Source organism: Orbicella franksi, chromosome 3, assembly GCF_964199315.1.
Source record: "Orbicella franksi chromosome 3, jaOrbFran1.1, whole genome shotgun sequence".
NCBI classification, from domain to species: Eukaryota; Metazoa; Cnidaria; class Anthozoa; order Scleractinia; family Merulinidae; genus Orbicella; species Orbicella franksi.
Genome location: NC_138147.1, coordinates 10348958 through 10374398, shown reverse-complemented (window position 1 = coordinate 10374398; position 25441 = coordinate 10348958). Strand labels below are relative to the sequence as shown.

The window sequence follows — 25441 nt, the reverse complement described above, 5'->3', positions numbered from 1 at the left end:
TAGCGGGACAGAGCACTAAGCTCGATACATTGGAGCGGCGTGAACAATCTAATCAGTGACAACCCAAGAAAATTTGACGTCACAAACAATTTAAATCACATGACGTCAGAACTTGAGATCTAGACTTGTTCCGCGCGCTGTCATGATAAACACTGTTGTTGTTGTTTTCTTTTCTTTAAAAGATTCAGTTTCTTTATAGTTAGTGTCCTTGATTTGCATATGATGAAACGTGAACTGCGAAAGAAGATTTCTTCCTCGAGAATATAAAACGAGCCAGCCAATAAATCATTGTTCTTCAAGTGGAACAGGCTGGCGCAGACTGGGCCGGGGCGTGGATCTTTGCACATGCAGACTGTTTGTACAGCGGCAATACCAAAAAATGCACGAGAGCGAGGCCGACTCTCAATGCCACGTCGGCCATTTTGCCTGGGGTCTTTTCTTGTCTCTCCCGACTTTAAGCGATTCTTGTGGCAATCATGGTAAGTTTTTCCTTTATTTGTAGTACTTAAGTAATATTTGAGACTGTTATATTTCATTTATGGTATTTGTGATTGATTTTCGTCGTTTTACGGCCTGTTGCCTGTATGTAACTCTCTCGGCTTCTCGTCATCAAATGTACTGACTGAATTAAAAAGCTTATAAGCTAAGCTTACTCTAGTTGGCTTAATTTTTTAAACTTTCCTCTTTTCCTTTGCATTTTGCTGGATTCAACAGCCGTTGAGATTAGATGTTAAGGTAAGTGTTATCTTTCAACTGCTTGCCGTCTCATAGAATATTTGTTCTCTTTCAAAGTCAAATTTCCTTTTGATTTATGTACAGTGTATAGTGTATGTAGGCTTGAGTTAATAAGTGTATGATCGGAGCTTTGCATGTACAGAAGCTTCCTTAAAGGTCTTGAAGTTCTAAACTCCCTTGTGCGTTGGTAGTGCATCTTAGAATATCCTACAAATGTAAGTTTCCCACTTACGTCAATGAAGTTTGAAGAATTTTGAGTTTACATCTATGCTTAAGCCTTATAGTCTTACATGAAGTATCAAACTTGAACTCATATGTTATATATCAAGTGACGAAGTTTAGGTCATGCTGAGTTTTCAATTAGTATTAAGTATGTCAATGAGTGCAAAAGGACATCCTGCATCACTTGTTCTGCACCTTTTGAGAACCAATGACATGTGTAGAAATCACTAATTCCCGAAAGTATGTGGCAGCCTTAAATACCTTCAACCTATAATTTCTTTATCGTGGAACTACAGTACACTATAATTAGATTAAAAACTTGAATACCCAAGAAAGACAAAATGTTAGTTTGCAAAAATGATGTGTGATTGACTTTCAAATTATATAATTTATAATAAGTGTCTTACTGTGGTTTCCATTCTCTTGTCAACAGCGCAAGCTCTCTGCACGTTCTGACCGAGTCAAGTGTGTGGACGTTCACCCAACGGAACCATGGATGTTAGCTAGTTTATACAATGGTAATGTACATGTGTGGAATTATGAATCGCAGACATTGGTCAAGACATTTGAAGTCACTGATCTGCCAGGTATGGTTTTGTTGGCAGTTTTTGCTACACAAGTTTTAAGTATATAATATCAAAGCAGTTAGAGGAGTACTTATGAAGTACAGTGTATTCAATTTCAATTGCGCTCTGATTGCTTGACAAATAGGCACGTGGAGAACTACAATTCAGAATTTTGTGGTAGGTACCATTAAGAAAATTATCCAAATATTGACTTGGATCTCACCAGTTTTGGTCAAACTTTGATTGAGTGTAGTGTAGCATTGATTGAGTGTAACATGTACATAGCTTTGCATTTGATTTAGGAGGTAAATGCATATAACTTTGATTAAAAGTACAATAATATAACCAATATTGAAACATTCAACTGATTCAGTTTCTTATTGTATGCATTATTTATTGTAGTGCGTACAGCCAAATTTGTACCAAGAAAGAACTGGGTGGTGACAGGATCTGTAAGTTTATGTATGATTCTGTTTTAATTGTATACTTAATATCATGCACTAATATTCAAGTACATGTACTGTACTTCCACTCAGTATTGGTTGAATTTGGTGCTTGGCAGTTGGAAAAGTAAACTAACTTATGTAGCTCTGCATTTCTTTGTTTGCATGTACAGTAAAATTCTTACTTGCATTTTGTATGTCTTTGAAAAATTAGATTTATTGAAGTGTACATGTACATGTAGGTCCTAACAAGTTCTTGAATTTGGTCCAAAAATGCTGTGAACCTTGAGTGAAACATACATTACGTAACCCAGCCTATGTAGTACTCTGAGCATGATTGTGTGAATTGCTTTTTAGGATGACATGATGCTAAGAGTCTTCAACTACAACACTCTAGAGAAGGTAAAGACATTTCTTTTGTGCGTGGTGATAGAGCATTTTTCAAAAAGCAGCATTTACTGAAAAACTTGCAGAAAAGCCAGGGGCTGTGTATGTTATATCTCAGGGTATATAATTATGTATGTGTATATACATTGTAGTTATCAATGTGCATATGTCTGTATGCCTTTCAGTGAAGTGAGACAAATGACTGGCAAAATTTTAAGTAAATTTTTTTTGTTGCATTCAATTTGATGTGTTGCCATGCCACCTTTCCTGTTCATCTCTGTGTCACAGAGTTTCTATCAGAGAAAATGGGATCAGAGTATTTAAGGATTTCAGAAATTTCTTCAGGGCATGGTACATTTTTTGTTCAACCTGTTTAGTCCATGTAAACTTTGACAATTTTGTTGTTTCTTTAACAGGCATATGGATTTGAAGCTCATTCAGATTACTTACGTTCAATTGCTGTTCATCCAACGCAGCCCTATGTTCTTACCAGCAGTGGTGAGTAAAACAAAAGCAATGAATTTTTAATGGTCTGATGGACTGAGAATGATCAAATTGAATTTGTGTTCTGCACTTCTTTTTGCCTTGTCACTACAACAAATGTGTGTTTTCTACCTTTTCGCTGCATCTTTCAATTTATTACATACAAAGTCTGCTCAATCAATGCTTTTGTGTTTCCCTGCCATCAATCATATTAGCAGACCTCTCAGGAAACAAAAGTTTACTTTAGTAGATTCAAAAGGTCTTGTGTGGGTTGTGATTGGTAGATTTCGATCCATTTTTGTTTGTTTGTTTTTTTTCGGGGTTAATAGCTTGTTGTTATAATCACGATTGACCATAACGGAAAACATAGTCATTTGTTAGGTTTTGAACTTCAGATTGTCATTGAATGATGCAGTAAACTGTTGAGATTTTGATGCAGTTAAATGCAATTTAACGGAGTTAACAACAAAGAGCGCCAGTGTTGTCTGGAGTCAGCGGCGTTTCATACATGGGCATGCGCCAGATCCCATGTGCTCTTTGACTGAAGTGTGTTTAGCGTTACAGGCGCTAGCATGTTATTTGCATGGCAGTTCATGGGACCTCATCTTCAAGGCTTCCTCCCTGAGTAGCGTGTGCATTATTTGTTCTTCGTTCGTCGTTTTTCGAATCTTGCCGTTGTTTCTTTCGTTTGGTATGGCACATCGTCGTGCAACAAACAACAGTGTGGCCGCCATGTTGGATTCAAGTCAGCCTTCTTCTTCAGCCGATTCTCCCTCTTCGGTCGTACGTCCTCCCATTTCTTCGACTCCGGTGTCCACTCCGCCCTCCTTCGTCCTCTCTCAACAGGACCTCAGTCAAGCGTTTTCACAAGCCTTGGGGGATACGTTACCTCGCATTTTGGCGGCTTTGCAAAGTCACTCATCGAGTTCTTCGACAGCGGGAAACGCGGCGTCGGGCATGACGTCATCCGGTTCTGTTGTCATTAACCAACCACTGCCTTCTTCTGCAGGCCAGTCCTCAGGTAATTTGGTCGTTCCTCCCTTTATTTCAACATACTGCACGTTAGGCAATTCTTCTTTATCTTCGCCATCGTTGTTTGGTTCTCGTGGTGCTGCGAATGGATTGCCATCTTCCAACCAGTCTTTCATGCCATTGGTCTCCTTTGGTTCTAATTCCTCCATCGCCTCTACCTCAACATCCCTGAATAGGCCGTTTGTTGTTGGCCCCGGTTATTCCCCTTTCCTGGAGAAGCTGGTGACAAAAATTAGGTCTGGCCAATTTGTGGATCTTGCTGACTTGCTAGCAGAGAACTTGAAAGCCCAGGAGACAGAGCCCCAAACGTACCTTGATGGCAAACTTCTCGTGAGTTCTTCCAAGAAAAGGGTGCAAGAGATCACTGATATCGTGACATGGGTTGAAGCATTCACTGTGTACTCATGGATCTTCTGCTGTGTTCATTCTTCCAGATGGCAGGACATGACACAATACAAGCTGCTAATTCTCAAGACGTCGCGCCAGTTCCCTGGGAAGGCTTGGCTCCATTACGATGTTGCATTCCGCAAGGACGCAGCTGCTGCAGGTTTGGTGGACTGGTCTCACATGAACCATGATTTGTACAACTTCCATACTCTTTCATCACCTCTTCCCCAGTCAAGCCAGCAGCCAACCACTTCGTCTTCGGCTTCAATTTCAATAGCCGGTTCATCCACCTTTTGCCGATCTTGGAATGATGGCACCTGTCGCTGGACCTTTGGTCAATGCCGGTACCTCCATCGCTGTGAGAAATGTGAAGGTGATCATCCACGTGTCAACTGTCCATTTCGGGCCTCAACCTCTTCTTACCGGCGCTCCCAGTCAACTCCCCCATCCCAAAGCAAACATCTGCGGCGTTGAAGTGGGATCCAAACCATATGTAAATAGCGTACATTCATCTTGTTCAGTTTCCTTTTCAAATTTTTTTTTATTCCTGTTCCTGTTAATGTGGTTGTTCCTGCACCACAAGATGCTTTTGGTAATGACATGCCCTCCGAAGTGGCACACCATGCTTTGCCCTCTTGTTCTTTGTCCATTTTGGGCACCCCGCAGCAAGACCTGGTCCCCCCATCCAGAGTAACCCCCATAGACGCGGAGGAACTTCGGCATGAACTGTGTTCTTACCCCGACCAAACGCAAGTGGAGTATGTGATTTCAGGTCTCACAAATGGTTTTCAGCTGGGTTTTGACCCTCGGGCGGTATCTTTAAAATCGGAGAATAAAAATATGCCTTCAGCATCCCTTCAGCCTTCAGTCATCGACCAGTATCTCCTCACGGAACTCGACAAAGGCCGTGTAGCTGGCCCCTTTGCTATAGCCCCTATCCCAAACCTCCATGTGAGTCGCTTTGGAATTATCCCGAAGAAGTACCAGCCTGGAAAATGGCGGCTTATCTTGGATCTGTCTAGTCCTTTAGGCCATAGTGTCAATGATGGCATTCCAAAAGAACCCTTTTCAGTGCAGTACATGAAGGTTGATGATATCATCGATGGGATCATGCTTCACGGCAGAGGAACGCTGTTGGCAAAGTTCGATGTGGAAAGTGCTTACCGTAATGTCCCTGTCCATTCTGATGATCGTTACCTACTTGGTATGAAGTGGCGTGGGAAATATTTTATTGATATGGCGCTTCCATTTGGACTACGCTCTGCTCCTTTCATCTTCTCGTCCATTGCAGATATGCTCGAGTGGATCCTCAAACACAATTATAATGTGAATTTTCTTTTACACTACCTGGATGACTTCCATACATTGGGCCCTCCTAACTCACCTGTTTGCCAGAACAATATTGATACTTGTGTTAAGCTATTTAAAAAGTGGGGTATTCCTCTTCACCCGAACAAATTGGAGGGGCCATCCACTTGTTTAACTGTGCTCGGTATTGAGCTCGATTCTCTCTCACTTCAGGCCCGTCTGCCGCTGGATAAGTTTGGTCGTATTGCTGCACTTCTGGAAGCCTGGTCCCTCAAACAACATTGCACACGGAAGGAGCTGGAATCTCTCATTGGCAATCTCCAACACGCATGTAAAGTAGTTCCTCAGGGGCGTACCTTCTTGAGACGCATGATCAATTTACTGTCAGCATTTCGACGTGATAGCCACCCAATTAGGATCAACCAAGACTTTCGCTTAGACCTCCGTTGGTGGCGAGAATTTTTCCATTCTTGGGGTGGTCTCAGTTTCCTGCTTTCCCCACAGTGGGCGACCTTGCCTGAATTTTACGTTTCCTCAGATGCTGCTGGTGCTCGGGGTTATGGTGCAATTTGTGATCATGAATGGTTTGTGGGTGAATGGTCAGCTGTTCAGCATCCCTTGGCAATTGCCTACAAAGAGTTGTTTCCGGTGGTTATTGCAGCTTCCCTATGGGGCCACCGATGGGCTTCTAAACGAGTTGAGTTCTGCTCCGACAACATGGCAGTCGTTAGTGTTTTGCGTTCGGGCACCACGAAGGATCCGAACATGATGGTTCTTCTCCGCCACTTGTCACTTGTGGCAGCCCGACATTCCTTTGCCTTTACTGCCTCTCATACGCCGGGTAAAGACAACTCGATTGCTGATGCCTTATCTCGTTTTGATTTTCAGCGTTTCCATCATCTTGCTCCTCATGCAGCTCCTGGGGCGACTCCAATTCCGTTAACGCTGCTGGCTCAGCTGCCCGTAATTTGACAGATAAATGCCAGTTCTATTTGACCAATGGCCTCGCACCTTCTACTCGCCAAGTTTATGCTTCGGCTCAACGTCAGTTCTTAGATTTTTGTAGTCAGGATACTCCCTTCGAGCCAAGTCAGCCTCTTTTACCAGCCAGTGAACAAACTCTGATGCGCTTCTGTACCCATTTAGCAGATCGTCTTCATCATTCTTCCATTAAAGTATATTTGTCTGCAGTCCGTTCTTTACACATTGACTATGGCTTCCCAGACCCAATTGTCAACCGTCTTCAACTTCAGCGTCTCTTACGAGGGATCAAACGTCATCAGGGCCCAAATCTCCCTCAGCGCCAACCAGTGACAGCCGACCTTATGTCTGTTTTGCACAAGTCTTTAGATTTTATCAACCCTGACAGTGTCATGCTATGGGCAGCCTGCTGTCTTGGCTTCTTTGGGTTTCTTAGAGCTGGTGAATTTACAACAAATGGTACCTTTGATCCATCTGTTCATTTGACCGCGGCAGATCTTCAAGTAGATTCCTCCACCAATCCCCAAAGCTTTCGAGTGTTAATCAAGTGTGCAAAGACTGATCCTTTCAGGCAGGGTTGTTTCATCTATCTTGGCCGTGGTTCCCTTCCTCTCTGTCCTGTGACTGCATTAACAAACTACCTTCATCTTCGTGGGCCAGGCACCGGACCTCTCTTTATTCACCAAGATGGCTCTCCTCTTTCTAGATCTCGGCTTTCCTCGTTTCTTCAAACCACTCTACAGGCAGCAGGTATTCCTGGAAAGTTCTCGGGTCATAGTTTTAGAATTGGAGCCGCTACAACTGCTGCCCAGAGAGGTGTTCCTGATCATCTCATTAAGACAATGGGTCGCTGGTCGAGTGATGCTTACTTGTTATATGTGCGCACACCTGTGGAAACCATCCTTTCAGTAGCTGAACGACTTGCCTAACAGGTATGGTTTTTGTCACTAATTTGCCAGTTACTGGGTGCCTACGGATTTGGGCATTTTTCTCGGGGCTCTGGCCTCCCCATCCATGAGCCCCTCTCTTCTCCGAGCTGGCTAGCGCGCTGCTCGGAGGTCCTCCGGCTTGGCGTGGGGGCTCATGGCTGGCTTGCCAGGATTTGCCAGCCATGGGAGCAGTCTCCATCTAGGAGCTGGCTGCCAATAGTGGAAGCTCCTGGATATCACAGGCACCCAGCCTCCATTTTGCGATGCAGTTGTTAAATGCAGTTAAATGCAATTTAACGGAGTTAACAACAAAGAGCGCCAGTGTTGTCTGGAGTCAGCGGCGTTTCATACATGGGCATGCGCCAGATCCCATGTGCTCTTTGACTGAAGTGTGTTTAGCGTTACAGGCGCTAGCGTGTTATTTGCGTGGCAGTTCATGGGACCTCATCTTCAAGGCTTCCTCCCTCCCCCCCATTTCCCTCCCTCTTTTCCACTGTTCACACAGTGTGACGGGTGCCTGCTCTCCCTTCTGCGTGGGGGCTCATGGCTGGCTTGCCAGGATTTGCCAGCCATGGGAGCAGTCTCCATCTAGGAGCTGGCTGCCAATAGTGGAAGCTCCTGGATATCACAGGCACCCAGCCTCCATTTTGCGATGCAGTTGTTAATCAACTTAAATGTAATATTTGTATTGTGCCAAGAGAAATATTAAGTGTACTTGTAGCTTCAATTAAAATTGCATTACAGCTGTTGTAATCTTATTTTTGTAATTGGTCTTTCTGCAGATGATATGTTGATCAAACTATGGGACTGGGATAAAAAATGGCAGTGCACTCAAGTGTTTGAGGGCCACACCCATTATGTGATGCAAATTGTCATCAATCCAAAGGATAACAACCAGTTTGCTAGTGCTTCCTTAGACAGAACAATCAAGGTAAAGTGTAACCTGTGTATAGCACTGAGCTAGTCAGAATTACAATGTACATTCACAATTTGTAATGTACACATGGTTGTCTAAAAAAGCCAGCTGCCAGCAAAATCACCATCAGAGGCACACTATTCTGCTAAGCTACATGTAGATGTCTGATAATTTTGATTATTTGAGGAAGTTTATTAGTTTTTAGCCAGTGTTATCCTCACTAAATAAAGTGTTTACTTAGTTACTCTCTATTCTACTCATTATAACAACACTGTGTTCAATTGACTAAGATCCTTTTACAGTAAGGAAGAAAACAAAAGGCATTGTATACATGACTTGTACATCTGTTCGTGTAGGTCTGCTCACAAAAATGTTTCTCCTTAATGCGCTGTGTTGTAGATAAACTTTGTAGTGTAATGGTCCTGCTCTACATGTACCTTCTGTGTATTACATTGTGTCATCTGTACTGAGCCACAATTTCAACCATACTGGGTATACATACATGTATTATGTGCAAGGTACTAGGCAGGGTTTGAAATGATGACCAGAATTTCAAGGCTGGTTGCCAGGAGGTGACTGACTTTTGGCATCTTGTGCATGTTTTGAACCTGCGCAAGGAATTAATTTCCATTAATTTGTTCAGTAAAAGTTTAAATGTTTAGACCCCGCTTGGGGCCCACATATGAGAAGTTAATTTGAGATAATGCTTGGCCAGCCCCCCTGAGCTACAACACCATTACAGTCGTATATGAAAATTTGACTGTTTTACATGTACCATCTTGAAAATTAATTTACATTTCCTTTTCAGGTGTGGCAGCTTGGATCCAACACTCCTAACTTCACTCTAGAAGGACATGAAAAGGTATATACAGTATACAGGTCTATGTGCTTAATTAATGGGACATTAAGTAAACTTTTTATTAATTTTAATATTATAATTTCCAATGTATGTACATGTATTTTGTAAAATATCTGTAATATTGTGTCAAGTGAACATTGCTAAATGACCTTGCATGTATATACATGTTTATATAATAATATTTATTATGGTTACTCAAAGTGTGTCTTGTTATCATTGTATTGCAGGGTGTAAATTGTGTGGATTATTTCCATGGTGGTGAGAAGCCATATCTAATATCTGGTGCTGATGATAGACTGGTAAAGATATGGGACTATCAGGTTTGTTTTTATGTTTAATTAGTTTTTTTTTTTTTGTACATGTACGGTGTCCATGTAGTAGTTGTTAAATTTTGCTTTCTAAGTTTCTTTTCTGAATTGGTTGTTGGTTATGTTCCAGAACAAAACTTGTGTGCAAACACTTGAAGGTCATGCCCAGAACATCTCTTGTGTTGGATTTCACCCAGAATTGCCCATAATTTTGACTGGTTCAGAGGATGGTATGTAAAAAAGCTCCTGGTATTTTGACACAGATTATTTTACAGTGGTGGCAGTAAAAGTATAATACCTATACATGTTCTTTCAAGACCATGTTGCCACAAAGAATCAATAATATACTCGACGATGATCGCTAAATTTGGCTGCAAGATAATGTGGAGTTGTTTTCACTGACTAGTGGAAATAATATGTGTAACATGAACATGTGCTCATGTACTGTAGTATATTGTCTGTGCTTTGGTTTTGTGTTTGTTTTATAAAACTGCATATAAGTTTTTCAAAATACATGGACCTGTACAACTTCAGCATACACGTTTAGAGAGTAACTATTTCATTGGTACATGTACATGTACATGTACATGTACATGTAGCTTCACAAGCAGGCAAGATGAACCAAATCGTTTACTGTGACTGGCTACCTGGGAGGGCAAGATACATGTAGGGCTCTTTCGCATGCTCAGGATTGCTTGCTATGTTCCAAAGCTGAAAGCTTGTGTTTTTAATCTTTCAACCAGAGAACATTTTTACTTTTTGATATTATGTCTCATCGTTTTTGGAGACAAAAACAAAAGAAAAAGATGCCTTGGATAGTTAAAACTGATCAAAGCTGTTTTTTCCCTCTTTTTTTGCTTTTCCAAAATATTGAACAATCAAAAACAGTCAAAGCAAATTATGTTTCAATGCAATGATTCATTTGAGCAGTGCATGTATTTGTTCAGAAGAATGTACATGTAACTATCAGATAATTATTATATTCTGTCTGGTAATTGATGCTTAAATTGTTACATGTAATTACCTGATTCTACTGTTTATTGCACCCTTTAGGCACTGTACGCATTTGGCAAGCAAACACTTACCGACTGGAGAGCACCCTGAATTATGGTCTTGAGAGGGTTTGGAGTATGGCCATGTTCAAGGGGTCAAACAATGTTGCCCTTGGATATGATGAAGGAAGTATTCTTATCAAGGTTTGTCAACTGTGTTGCCTTTAAAATTATATACTTTTATCTCAGTATTTGTGGCTTAAATTGCCACTTCATCCATATTGGTGTTGACTGAACATGTAACTTATCCTTTAGCTTGGACGGGAAGAGCCAGCCATGTCCATGGATTCCAATGGTAAAATTATTTTTGCCAAGCACAGCGAAATTCAACAGGCTAATCTTAAAAATGTGGCTGGTAAGTGTAAACATGGGTCTTATGTACAGTAAAATGCAATAATTTGTTCGTGACAGTCAGGTGCTGTTCATGTTCACACCTGTACATGTGTGTTTATTCAGTTGTGTCTACAGAGAGAATTCAAATTTATGGTACATGAATAATCAGTGATGAACATACAGTGTCTTTGTGTTATTGTTTATTTTTACATGTATACACATTGTTCCTGTTCATGTCCATGGTATTACAAATCTGCTTATAGTGTTTACTGATATTTTTAAAATTAGATTATGATGTTAAAGATGGTGAGCGCCTGCCTCTGGCCATCAAAGACATGGGACCTTGTGAGATGTTTCCTCAAACCTTGTCTCATAATCCAAATGGAAGGTATGGATGACTTCTGATTTTGGGAAAGACATGAAGTTTTGTACATGTAGACCCTGTTTGCTTTGGAACATGTGAAAAATCCTAAAAATCACAAGGCTTTGTGTACATGTGTATTCAGGCCTGTGACAACAAGTTGTTAAAAATGGCTGGTAATCTGGAGCCACCATCTCTATTAAAGTTAGATATTGGTGTCTGATGTGACACTATAGCTGTAGGTGTCTGATACACTGTAATGTCCACAATCCCATTGTCAAGGATTTTGACCCCCTCCCAGTCATGTGGTTGGAGTTGGACTGGTGTACCCAGATTGCAGAGCCCAGTTAGGGCCTTGGAGAGGAGACTGAGTAATAATAATTATTAATAATACTGGTATTAAGATTTATAAAGGGCCATTTCCCAATGGTTCAATGGCTTTTTACAATAAATCAGTTAAATCCATAAAAAAAAAAAATACCCAGTAGACAAACATAGTCTTAGCTGTAAATTTTGTTTATTGTGACTTTCAAAATATAGCCATCTTTTGAAGTTTAATTTGTCTCTTTTGGCAGGTTTGTGGTTGTTTGTGGGGATGGAGAGTACATCATTTACACAGCTATGGCACTGAGGAACAAGAGTTTTGGATCAGCTCAGGAATTTGTTTGGGCCTCTGATTCCTCTGAGTATGTACTGTACATGCACATGCACTGTGTGACTACTGTTTGTAGCAAACTGTAAAGTGATGAAAGGGCACTAGATAATCTACTTCCGCAAAACACTTTGCACTCTTAATGTAGTTGTACACGTATCCACTGTATTTCAGTGTATACAGTACAATTGACAGACCACTTTGACTAGTTGTGCTATGTTTATTTCACTTTTGTACTCCTTTGTGTCAGATAGGTTCAACAAGGCATTTTCATTTTGTAAATGCAGTTACATGTAGCTACTGTACATGAAGATCTAGATTGTGAAACAACTGGTATGCTTATTTATGTCTTTGTTAATCCATGTGTCTTTGTTCTCGTCTCATCCAGATATGCAATAAGGGATGGAAACAAAATCAAGATCTTCAAGAATTTTAAAGAAAGGAAATCTTTCAAGCCTGAGTATGGGGCAGAAAGTGAGTACCAAGACAGTATCTCTGTCAGACCTATCCATCCATCAATCTGCCATGATATACACCCCTGTAAATTGTACATCAAGTTTGTCTAAAGAAAAGCCAAAAAAAAAATTACTAAAACAAACAAAAGAAAAACAGTTACATATACATCTTGAAAGTTAGCAGACAAGGTTTCTATCATGACAAGGATGTACATGTGCAGATTGTAGCGAGAACTATTGTGCAATATGCAGTGTTTAGAAACTGGAAACTTTAAGGATACATGTGTAGTAGGCTAGCTGTAGTATCTGAGGTTAGTAGACTAGTAGCTTAAGTAGTGTTTGTTAAATGCTAGCGAAATGTAGTTTTGTTGAGATGTGAATGCCCTTGCACACATACAGGTACAGTTATGCTTTGATTAAGCTTTATTTGTCTTTTTTCTCAGATATCTATGGTGGTCATCTTCTTGGAGTGAAGTCTGTTAGTGGGCTGGCTTTCTTTGACTGGGAGAGCACAGATCTAGTCCGTAGGATTGAAATTCAGCCTAAGAGTGTAAGTTGTCTAATTCAAACTGCAAATCATACAAATTCTGTGAAAGCAAAGTATGCCCATTGCATAACTGCATTTAAGTAGAAACTTTTCAGTGAGTGATTTTCATTTGAGTGTTAATAACTAATTGGTTTTGCATCATCTATGCTACATGATTGGCCTAAAGAACTCACACCACTTTTTCATCCAATCAGAAGTAAAACCATAACCAATTGCGACTCGCTTGCCCTCGTATTCTTGCGCTTTGCATCAGCTACAGGTAATTACGTTCAGTTTTGATTGGTTCACTGGATTTTCTATGACCTTTGTGATTGGCTAGAGTGGTTACTTGGTTTTGGTTTTGGTTTTACGCCACTCAGTTGAAAGCTGCATACATACATGCATACTACATACATACTGCTGTATGGGCAGTGTAATATTAGTTCATACCATGTATGCTACATGTAAATGAGAAGTAATATATCAAACATGAGAGACAGTGTTTCATTGGGTTATCCAAACACTGAGAAGGGAATTGAAAATAGGACCTGCAGCGGAGTATTTTTAATGAAATTCGAGGTGTTCGGATAGCTGATGAAACACTGTCTCGAGTGTTTGATATATTATCTTCTCAATTGAAACAAAAACTATGGAGTAAATGGAGAAGTAAAATTGTCAAAATCTATTCTAATTAAAACATGGTATCCAGACCTCCTCCATGGTTGTGTTTTTCTTTGCTTTAATTGGATGAATTATTAATGAGTTTGAGAAGTGTAATATGAACTCTTTCCTCTTTCCATGATTACAGATCTACTGGGCTGATAGTGGTGAGCTATGCTGTATAGCAACAGATGAGTCATTCTTTATTCTCAAGTATAGTGCTGAAAATGTTGCTAAAGCACAGGAAACACCAGAGGTCATGACTGAAGATGGCATCGAGGATGCTTTTGATGTAAGATTACCGTAATTTTTGTGCATCTACAATGTAAATGGTGCATGCTAGTTATTCAGTTCTTTAAGTGGCACAATAGTGTGGTACACATAAAGCAAGGCTGCAAATAATTATTGGCTATAGGCAGGGGTTTCATTAAGGGCTGGCACCGGGCAAGTTGACTGACTGTGAGAATGATTTTGCCCACCTGGTTTAACCATTTACAGGTAGAGGAAAGTTTTTCTTAAAATGAAGTTCAGTTCAAAAAGTTTTGCCTGCCTGAGAACCCCAGTTGCACTTCTGCTGAAAATGTTAATGAAACCCCTACTAACCCCAGTTGCACTTCTGCTGAAAATGTTAATGAAACCCCTACTATACAGTATAGGTACATGTAGGTCATTTAGATAGTAAACATCAAGTCCCTGGAGCATTGCAGATACATGCAAGCCCTAATCCTTCTTTAAAAATCTTTATTTATCACGGGGCCAAACTACATCAAGGAATTGTTCTCATTGCGTTCTAGCAGTTATGACGTAAGAGGCTATTGTAAGCTTAATCAGCCTACCTTTAAATCAAAGTATTTGCATAAATCTTATCGCTACATAACTTCATGTTTATGGAACAACCTACCTGACAATATAAGAGGAGTGTCCTCTCTTAGAATTTTTAAAAACTTACTGAACAATGTTAATCTGACTACAGAGGCCAATTGTGGCTGTAATCTTTGTATCTATTAGTTTACATATTTAAATTTTTGTAGTCTAGTTAAATTTTATAGTTTAGTTTTTCAATTTTAAATTTTATAGTCTAGTTTTTGTATTTTTATTGAATAGATACTGTAACATATTTAAATTTTACATTTTAATTTTAGGATACACGTTCACATTAAAATGAGCCCCAGGCTCACTGGTGAAATGTGTCCAATTAAAGTACTTACTTACTTACTTACTTACTTACTTACTTACTTACTTACTTACTTACTTACTTACTTACTTACTTACTTACTTACTTACTTACTTACTTACTTACTTACTTACTTACTTACTTACTTACTTACTTACTTACTTACTTACTTACTTACTTACTTACTTACTTACTTACTTACTTATTTGTCGTGCCATGCATGTTCAATAATATACATTGTACTGTACATGTTAGTTATTCAATTTGATTATCTCACAATAATTATTATTCCATGAGCGTGCATTGGATATGAGACAGTAGATAGACAACAAGGCCCGTAGCACCAAGGTGGCTATATTCATCTCATAACCAACAAGTGCTATTGGAATAATTGTTTTTATTAAAAACGCCCCCAAAATATAGGAAACTAGAGTAAAATAAAATAAAAACGCACCAAAAATTTACACGTATGCTCACCATATTTGTGGAGAATGGTGTAACTGCTCAAATACCATCATGACTAAACCAATGAAAACTATTGAAATGTCTTATCCAATGATCAAGTGTTTAATAATAAGAGTTAAATGTGGTACACATAATCAAATGGTAAAATATTCTGTCAGTGGCTTGATTTTTTTACAACAAGAAAAATTGAGTTATACAGTGTAAGTGGGATCATAATAGTGAATAGTCTGTTTTGCATTAGTACAGCAATGTATGTGGGTTATAGTTGTGATGTCAATGAAGAATGTTTCTCCTTGTGCATATTAGGTTTGTGGGGAAATAGAAGACTGTGTCAAGACTGGCATTTGGGTTGGAGACTGTTTTATCTACACTAATGCTGTGAACCGTCTCAACTATTACGTTGGAGGTGAAATTGTTACCATTGCTCACCTAGACAGGTTTGTGGTGCATTTATAAAATTTGTCATCTGTGCATGCATTTTCCCATATTATAGTGTATTATTTCCGGGCTATAAGGTTTTGGACACTTTAATACAGTTCTCACTCACTCACATTATTTGCACTGTAGTTTGTGTTACATGTATGTACAATGGCAGTTGCAATTTCTAGATACATGTACATGTATTTGTTGTGAACCATATCTTCAGTAGATGAATAGGTCGGCTATACTATTTATAATTAGTTGAACCTATTTTCATAATGAAAGGGTTGCACTCGTAATTGGAATATGTCAATTGAACTGGCTTGATTCCATCACTAACTCCTAAATACAATTGGTGCAGAGAGTAAGTGAAGCTTGTCGCCTTTCAAACCTACATTAATGGTGAAGGAAGTGAATCAAGCTGCTACAGTTATTTTGTACACTAGGTGATATAAATCACTTAACATTCCATTGGACCCAACTACAACTAGAAAGGTGTTCAAACAAAACTGCATACACATGTGTATGGGTTGCAATTATATTGTAATTTTGTGACCAATAAAGTTGAAAGTTGACAGACTATTCACTGCTGTGTTTATTGACTTGGTCTGTTCCTGGTTTGTTTAGGACAATGTACATTCTTGGCTACATCCCCAAAGACAACAGGCTTTACTTGAGTGACAAGGATATGAATGTTGTTGGTTACTCCCTGCTGCTGTCGGTCCTGGAGTACCAGACAGCTGTGATGAGACAAGACTTTGAGACAGCTAAGCAGGTGCATGTACTATAAATGTGTCTTTGTACATGTATGTCTAGTCTTAAAATTTGATATGAAAGTTGCTGGGCAGTACATGAACTTTCACGTTCTTTAGTTTTGCTGTATCTTGTACAAGCTGTCACTTTCAGGTCACTCCGTGAATGACACCCTACTGTAGTGCGTGACCATTCAAAATTATGAAAGCTATTGAGCAATACTTTCATTTATTATATGGCTACGCTGTAGCTTTGTGAGTGGGCAAGATGAACCAAATCCTGCGCGATGATTGGCTACCTGAGCGGACAAGATGGAGCTATCTTGCCTGCTTGGGACTAGCTGCTGTTTCCTGCAAGAAGAATCTCCCTGAAGTCCATATAATAAATCCTTTATTAATCAAACTTGTTCTGTCAAGATGGCGGGATATTGGCCTCATTCTTTTTGGCCTCATTTAGTTTTTAGACCTTGACTCTGTCCAGTTATAAACACACAGAGTAAGGACTTGGCCAATATCCAGCCATCGTGATCTCACGGTTGGTCAATGACCCATATGTAGAAGACTGTAAGTAGTACAGTTTATTATGCTTTCAAGCTGGTGTTGTTACATTTAAGTCTGTGGTTTAAATTCCTGTGATTGACCAGGTATTAGAAATGAAACCTTTAGTGCAGTACTTACATGTGTCACTGTTATTTCATGCAGGTGCTGCCGACCATTCCTCGAGACCAAAGGAATCGCGTAGCTCACTTCTTAGAGAAGCAAGGCTTCAAGCAACAAGCGCTGGCAGTGTCTTGTGATCCAGAGCACAGGTAGCTACATGTACATTGTGCCCAGGAAGTACATAAATCTTCATCATTAGCATCATGACATTACAAAAAATATATACATCCTACATTTCGAGAGTGTGCAACTCCGGTACCCTAATTCCCGCTTTAAGTTTAAGTGGAAAACAGTTGCATATTCGGATACAACAAAAACTGAGTTTCTACCTTAAAGAAAACCAAAAAGCCGTGTTGGAGACATGATGTACGGTAAAGGTATGCTGAATCACTGAATCAAACTGGATCAAATACATGTAGACCAAGACAACATCAAACTATGCACTTCACAGATCCAGATTTGTTTTCTTCATTTTTAAGGTTCATATGCTGCGGTCGTACAGTTACAGTATGTATGATTGACAGCAGCTCAAAACCCAATCATTAGTTAGGCTTTGAACTTCAGAATGCGGGTGTAAGGAACAGCAACACTTAAAAGCAGTTTTCAGCTAACAAGTTTTCTGTTCTTCTCTCGGTAGGTTTGACCTGGCAATACAGTTGTCAGAGCTGAAGATCGCCTACGAGATTGCGTCCAAGTCAGAGGTAACTATAAAAGAATGCCCTTCCCACTCTCTCCCCTCCCCCCCCCCCCCTCCCCCCAGTTACAACTGATTTCTTGTTTCCACTCTCTTTAACTTAAATATATCTTTTCTTGTTTCAGAGTGAACACAAGTGGAAGCAGCTGGCAGAGCTGGCAATCTCCAATTGTCAGTTTCAGCTGGCTCAAGAGTGTCTGATTAATGCACAGGATTTCGGAGGCTTGCTACTTCTAGCCACATCTGCAGGAGATGCTGACATGATTCTACGACTCGCAGAGACGTCTGCTAAGAAGGGCAAGAACAATGTGGCCTTTTTGGCTTATTTCCTTCTCGGAAGGTAGATATGTAGTACAACTTGTAACCTAGTACCAAGGGGTTATAAAATGTTAGGGGTATCCACTTACGATATACAGCAGACGCTGTACGCATTGCCTACAGAATACTTTTTATTTACGATTTAGGGTTTAAAAAGAGCGAAAGCCGGTAGATGTTTTTTTTTAAGAAAGCTCTAAAGGGAAGTCCAACAGTAACGGTTCGATTTTATAGTTCGATTTTGAACAAGAAAACTAGTAACAGACAGGAAGTGACAAAGGCTAGTGAAAATGGCTTCTTTGTAATTTTCAGACTTTTTTTGTATCTTAGATTTTCTTCAAATAAAATTATAGTTCCTGTTCGTGCTATACATTCTGTTAATCAAGGAAGCTATTCCTGCAGGTATCAGTTCTTTCTACAAATGCATGTACTCATGACGGTGTTGTGCGTTTCGTAAGATAGGTTTGTTCAAAGAAATTAGAAGTTCGACCACAGCTGGTCACGTTTTTAGGGGTGAACCTTTGTGGGATCGCATTTTCCCACCTTCATTGTCAACCTAACCATTTGTCCCCAACATTTGTTTGTTAACGATGATGTTTAATTTAAAATTAGGTTAGAAGAAGGCATAGAGTTGCTGTGTAGCACGGGTCGGTACCCTGAAGCAGCCTTCATGGCTCGCACCTACTTACCAAGCCATGTGTCAAAGTAAGTTAGACGTAATTAAGCCCTTTGATAACAACAGTAGCCAGGTTCATAATTCAGAAAGAAAGAAGAAACCCCCCCCCCTTTTTTTTGGAAAATGTTCTTTTAAAACAAAATGGTGGAACATAAACGTGTCCATACCACTTGAGCCACTTGAGGTTATTTCCGGTTTGCGTATTAAGCGACTAGAAGTATTTCTACTCCCCACTGAATGAGATGGCTGTCCATCGCAGGGTTACACCTCTCAGCACTAAATTCCCCAGTACCCATCAATTTTACACCTGAGTGGAGAGAGGCAATATGCTCTTATGCAAGAAAACAACACAATAACCCTGCCAGGGCTCTACCCCGGACCTGTTGACCCGTAGTTCAGCGCACCCCCACCTCACCCCTCACCCAATAATGCTGCACTGGTGAATGGTACATGTCAACTGAAGTGGCTTGGTTCCATCACTAACTCCTAACTACAAACAGTGCAGAGAGAAAGTGGAGCTTCTCGCCTTTCAAACCTGTGTTAATGGTGAAGGAAGTGAATCAAGTTGCTACAACTATTTTAACAACCTAATTCAGCTTTGATAACCCATTTTAAGTCGTGGAGTGTGAACCGTTTTTCAAGTTCTTCCAGATGTTTGTTGCTCAGTGGTGCATATTTGAATTTATGTCGTATTTGCATTGCATTTTAAATGATTCTATTAACTGCAATGCTTTTCAATGCTTGCGTGTTTTTCTTTTGCTAGGATTGTCAAATTGTGGAAAGAAGACTTAGGTAAAGTCAACAAAAAGGCTGCCGACTCTTTGGCGGATCCTTCTGAATACGAGAATCTGTTTCCTGAATTTCAGGAAGCTTTGCAGGCGGAGCAGGTGAGACTAAAAGTTGTGTCTACCGATTCTGCATTGTTTGTGTTTTATTTTTTCTCCTTTGTTTATGCCTTTTGTGTGTGTGTGTGTGTGTGTGTGTGTGTTGTTTTTTTTTTTTTTTTTTTTTTTTTTCCCAAGTGAGCTATTCATGGCTATCAGTAAATAGCGAATCATTTGTAAATATTGCATCAGAGTAGGATTTTCCCAGACAAGAACATTGGTAACTTAAGATGGTTGGCCCCAGCATATTGGTATAATACTAGCACGTTGGCTGCTCGAGTTACAACTCTGCTTTTTAAATCTCTATTACAACGATACACTGCACTCGTGAATGGAACAAGCCAACTGAAGTGGCTTGGTTCCATCACTAACTCCTAACTACAAACAGTGCAGAGAGAAAGCGAAGCTTGTCGCCTTTCAGACCAACATTAATGGTGAAGGAAGTGAATCAAGTTGCTACAGATACTGCGAATCAAGTTCCCCGCTATAAGCCTTCTTTTTGTGAACAAATCAAACGTCTTCTACTGATTGCTACAGCGCGCACTAGATATGAGGTTACTTAAGTGAATGCATGGTAACTTTATATATTCTTTGCTTTTGTTTCCTGTAGTTTCTAAAGCGGGAAAGGGTTCAAATGAAACCTGCTGCCCAATACAAGCATGTGCCGGTAAGATTATCTTTAGATGTAGCTTTTTGCGTTTTATCACTAGGACTATATGCCTGAATTTGTGTTTTTCATATGCTGTATCGGTAGGTCCATTGCAGTCTGATTCGGTTTATTAAATTGGATTAAAAGTTTGCTTTGTGGGAGTTACAGCAGTCTTGATTACATGTAATTAGTTGCTATGTCGAGCTTGAACCCTATTCGGAGTTTTCCTCTCATGCTCGCAGACAAAACACTTGAATTTCTCAAAGCTTTCTCTTAACTGGGCGCGTAAATGGGAACTAGCAAATTTCTGGAGAGACCTGATAGTAACGCTTGAGGTTTCCCTGCGCGGGACTAGCTTCCCATTCATCCGTACATCCAGTCTCTTTACGGTACAGACATATGAAGTAGCTTAAGAATTCAGTGCCCCTTCGGTGACCTATATACTCAATGATGTGTTCAAATATACCGAACAAGGAGGAATACTGGGTGTTTATCTGTGTGTTGCTCTATTGCATTTATCAGAGTAACACTGATCGTGATGTATTCGAGGAGATGAAATCAGCCAAGGAAGATGGTAGCTTAGACTCTATTTTGGTAAGAGAGGCTTTGGTGTACCGCTATGTAGCTTTGTAGCCGTTTGTTTGCGTTGGCATTGACCTCCAACTTCTCCTTGGTGCCTTTTATACATTTTACCCTTTTCTGTGTGGGAAGATTTTGGTTTTTTGACGAAACGTCCCACTTTACTCGTAGATGACCTGCATAAGGGTTTTTGAAGTTACAGAAATGTGGTGGGAGGTTATTCCGAACTGCAAGGACATTTTATATGTGCTAACCATTTTGTGGAAATATTCCGAACGAGAGCCTTGTAGTTAAACCGTTCAACGTGAACGATTCCATGTTTAACGCTTTTAATAACCACTTGACATAGTTCTTAAGAGTTTTAAACATGCAATCGTTTGTGCTTTGTCCAGGGGTGCTTGCTCTCTCTTGCACCTAAGAAAGTAAGTGTTAAACTATTTAATACTTGTAACACTTAGAAATAATGAACTGTTTAAGAAGGAATCGACCAGAAGTTCGAGTAACAAGCGGACAAAAACTTTGTACCGAGTTTATTTACATCGTTTCGCAAAATGTTTTAAATATCATCTCAAAAGAAATCATGTCTAACAACACCAAATGTCGAAAACAAATTTTGAAGTCCATATGAAACACTTGAAAGTACTGGTAAAATGACACTGGTTATGAAACTCAATTTCTCTGAACTTTGAATTTTTTTTTCTCGAGTTCCCATGGGAAGTTGTTTTTGGTGTTATTTCAAGCAGCTATATATATCTTCAGCTGTAAGAAAATGTACCGGATAAAAAGGACTGTAAAGTACGTAATATCGTTCTGTTGCAAGGTTTTTGCCCACTAAAAACTGAAATTGCTCGATTTCCTATCGTATTTTGTCTTAGTACTCTTAACACTTGGAGCGGTTTTCAGCCAAAACCAAAGTACTGTAAATCCTTGAATTAGCGTCTTTGCTCAAATAAACGTCCCCTTCGAATATAGCGCCCCTCACAAGCAAGTCACAAGCAAGTGATTATCGACTCATTCAAGCACTGCACATTGACCGTCGCAACGGATGGTAGCGAAGATCTGCTGATCTGCTAATATAAAGCCAAACCAACCTTGTGCAGCAGGCCTACACCGACAAAAGGGATTATATTGCGTAGTTCTTCAAGAAAGACAGGATCCTTCAGAGACTTCTAAGGGACTCACACATACACATATTGCGAAAAAAACCCGATCATATCTGACCACGATTTGGGAAAAATTAAATAAGCGCCTCCCTCGCCCCGGGTGCTAATTCGAGGATTTATGGTAGTTGCCTGGCTACTTTCCCGATACCGCTCTTTAAGTATTGAACTATTTAAACTGCTTTGCTTTTGCCTTTGAGTTTTAAGAGCCACTGCCTGTAAATATGGAGAATTCAACGACCGGACCGAAAATTCGAATTTTCTTTTATTTCGTCAGAAAGACCCTTTAAGGCCAAGTTCAGACGCCGCACTTCACATGAGCCGAATCGAATGCTAATGAAGGAGAACAAAGGATTTTTTTTCATTTGCATTCGATTCGGCTCATGTGAAGTACGGCGTCTGAACCTGGCCTTAGTGAACTATTTTCAGAAAGGAAACTCGTCTGTATTTCATATTCAAACAGTTTGTAGTTTACGCTTTGATCGTTTCTCTGAGCTATATATCATCTTGAAGTAAATACGCTTTGTCTACTTTTTGGTCACGATTTAATTTACATACCAAATTTCAACTGATTTGAGAGGGTCATAACTCTTCTAGTATACGGACATCTCCACACATAAAAGGTTCTAAAGAAAGAATTATGCTATGGGTATACGATATCTAAATGGTTAGTTTGGCCCGTGAAAATTAAGCACGCTCGACGAAAAACTATGAAGGGCATTTTGACCAATTGCGCCATTTTTAGACCGACCATATTTACAGGCAGTGGTTCTTAAATCACGGTCGTTTGCAGTACTGAGTTGATGATTAAACTTGGGCAACGAATGAATGACAAAATAACAACAAAATTGTGCTTTCTAAGAGTCTTTCTAGTTTACTCTTTTGATGGCCAACTTTGTTTGTTTGTTGTAGTAGTTGTTGTTCGGCCTCGCATAATTTGCGTGGGTTTCATTAAAGGCCGCGCACCAAGCAAATTGACCGGCTGTGAAACTGGTTTTAGTTGCCCGCCGGTTTTGACTATCTTCAGATTTCTTAGTTGAAAAAGGTTTTCCTGCCTGTGAAAAGCGACTATCTTTCTGCTGAAAACCTATTGAAATCCTTGATAATTTAAATGTGTGCCACCTGCTTATTGTAGAAGTCGGTGGAAAGCCTTACATTTAGTGAGCCTTCTGCATCCAAACCAATTGAGCCCGCGACACCTTCATTTGCCGCCTCATCTGCCTCACCACACTCTCCGCTGCCTCCGGCGCCCGCCGGCAGACCGCCAGCGACCAGCACCCCAGCAGCGGAAAAGCAACCTGATATCGATAAAAAAGCTGCAGTTAAAGATGATAAGGTGAGATAAAAGTCCTTACAGATTGCAACGCTTTGTCATTTGAAAGCGTTCTTCTGCTGGGAACTTCTCATTACTACAGGGAATATCTTACTGCATGAAACATGGAAGACTACCCTCTGCTATTAACACCCCATTACTGGTAACATCCCTTTATTAGAACTCTTATTTCTTGGAAGTAACGCCGTTATTAGAAAACGCGCTTCTACCAAAACACTCCGCTATCGGAACATTATCTGTTTGGAGCACTGAACACACCCTGCTATTGGGAAGACCTACCCCTTATTGGGAACATCCTGCTATTTTTTACACCCTGTTATTGGGGTCACCCACACCCTATCGAGAACAGTCTGCTGGAACACTCGGGGAACTCTCAACCACTCGAAGCACCCCTTATTGGAAATGTCCTACTGTTAAGAACGTATCGCTATTGGAAACACTGTTATTGGGATCTGTTGTTAGGAACTCCCTAGCTGGAAGCACCTATTGGAAGACCCTGTTATTTGCAGCACCTTACCATTGGAGAAACCCTCGTGAATAAAAGGTCTCATTTGAAATATAAGCCATCGAAACGATTCGCAAGTGCTTATCCTGTTCAATGCATAATAAAAAAAGAATAAATGAAAAAAAAAAAAAAAAAATTTAACAACTTCTGGGAAGGGTAGGTGGGAGATGGGCTGGAGGTAGAGGACCAGGAAATTTCCTTTATCGTGATGTGGTCCTTGAAGTACAGTTTCTTGTATACTCTTCATTTTCTGTGTACTGATACTCCTCCCACTCTTGTTCTTCTTTGTAGCCTCTTCTCTCTTGTTCGGTTAATATCCAGTTCGTTTCTCTTGTATTAACAGTTGAAAAAAATCCTGCTGTACCTTGCATTACAGGATGAAGAACTCGATGACGATTTCGACTTCGGGGGACACGACGATGACGACGACGACGTAAGTGGGCGCGCTTGAACTGTTGCTTGCTCGACGTCTAAATTCTCTCGACCATATCGATACATTACCAAGAAGACGTTTGACGAGAACAAAGATAATCATGTCGAAGAAATTATTGACTTATGAGTCCTCGTTAAGGAAAAATATGGCGGCATTTTACCAAAGTACCATGCGCGTCTTACACAGCCCACAAAGTTTAACGAACGCAATGTTTGTCCCTGTGCTAACGACATTGTGTATGCTAGGTTTGAAGATCTTAGAACGTTTCTGTACGTTTTTATGAGTGTTGTTGAAGTTTTCGCGCGGTTAGAATTAAGGGGAAATGTGCCAGTAGCCATTCATTTTTTTACCTACGGAGGATTGTGGTTTTGCATTACATGCATTTCTAACTTGAAGTCTTTGTAAATAGAGGAATAAACGAAAGAGCGAACATCCTAACGAACAAACAAATTTAACAGCGAGCGAACAAAGTTACAAACTATTAAGAGAGTTATTGAGCAGTACATTCGTTACTTTACGACAATAACATCAGTTATTTCCAGTTTTGTGCTTTGATAAGGCTACCTTGGGGGTTTCCCGGTTGTTATTGATTGTTTGTGTATTTTGTCTTCACAGGAAGACCTCAATATCGACGATGACGATCTTCTGAATGACGAAGACGACGATGATTTTCTAGATGATTAACACCGTCATATCGTACACTTCTATCTTCAGGGTTTAGTTCTTTCTTTAACAAACCAGATGGTCCTTCCTGACTCGGTCCAAAAGGCCTTTATTGCCAAAGTGTTCTTAACTGCTGAAATAAGCGTGTGTCGACGGGAAAGAGAGTTCATTGAAATGGTGCCTGCCGCTTTACTCGATTAATATGTTCGATTAATTAGTCGCGTTTTAAATGGTGTTCCTAATTTTGATCAGCCAATCGAACACCAAAGTAATTCTGGGCGCTGCATATGCGATTGTTGGCTTTGTGATTGGCAAGGGAGTGTGAAATACCATTAAAAGATATTAAAAGTTTATTGACGGAAATCAAAATTTTAAGAGGGTGGCAGCGATTCGTTTTCATTTCAGCTCGAGTAACACACAGATATTGTAGGTATAAAATTACATATAAAATAAACTAAAATCTCATTGATTCCTCTGTTATCCT

General features: G+C 40.0%; 1 protein-coding gene across 1 annotated transcript; it reads left to right on the top strand.

Annotated features, from left to right (window-relative positions):
* Positions 1-288: 288 nt before the first annotated feature.
* LOC145481128 (coatomer subunit beta'-like) lies at positions 289-25426 on the top strand. Its single transcript, XM_081459521.1, has 29 exons — positions 289-479; positions 715-735; positions 1391-1544; positions 1926-1975; positions 2324-2368; positions 2770-2851; positions 8256-8404; positions 9198-9251; positions 9476-9568; positions 9687-9786; positions 10610-10752; positions 10864-10963; positions 11230-11329; positions 11878-11988; positions 12343-12428; positions 12853-12959; positions 13744-13887; positions 15541-15671; positions 16282-16429; positions 17109-17215; positions 17704-17767; positions 17886-18100; positions 18688-18780; positions 19515-19638; positions 20246-20302; positions 20807-20878; positions 23159-23359; positions 24238-24294; positions 24910-25426. The coding sequence occupies exons 1-29, from the start codon at positions 477-479 to the stop codon at positions 24976-24978; spliced, it is 2880 nt and encodes a 959-aa protein (XP_081315647.1). The 5' UTR covers positions 289-476; the 3' UTR covers positions 24979-25426.
* The last annotated feature ends 15 nt before the right edge of the window (positions 25427-25441 follow it).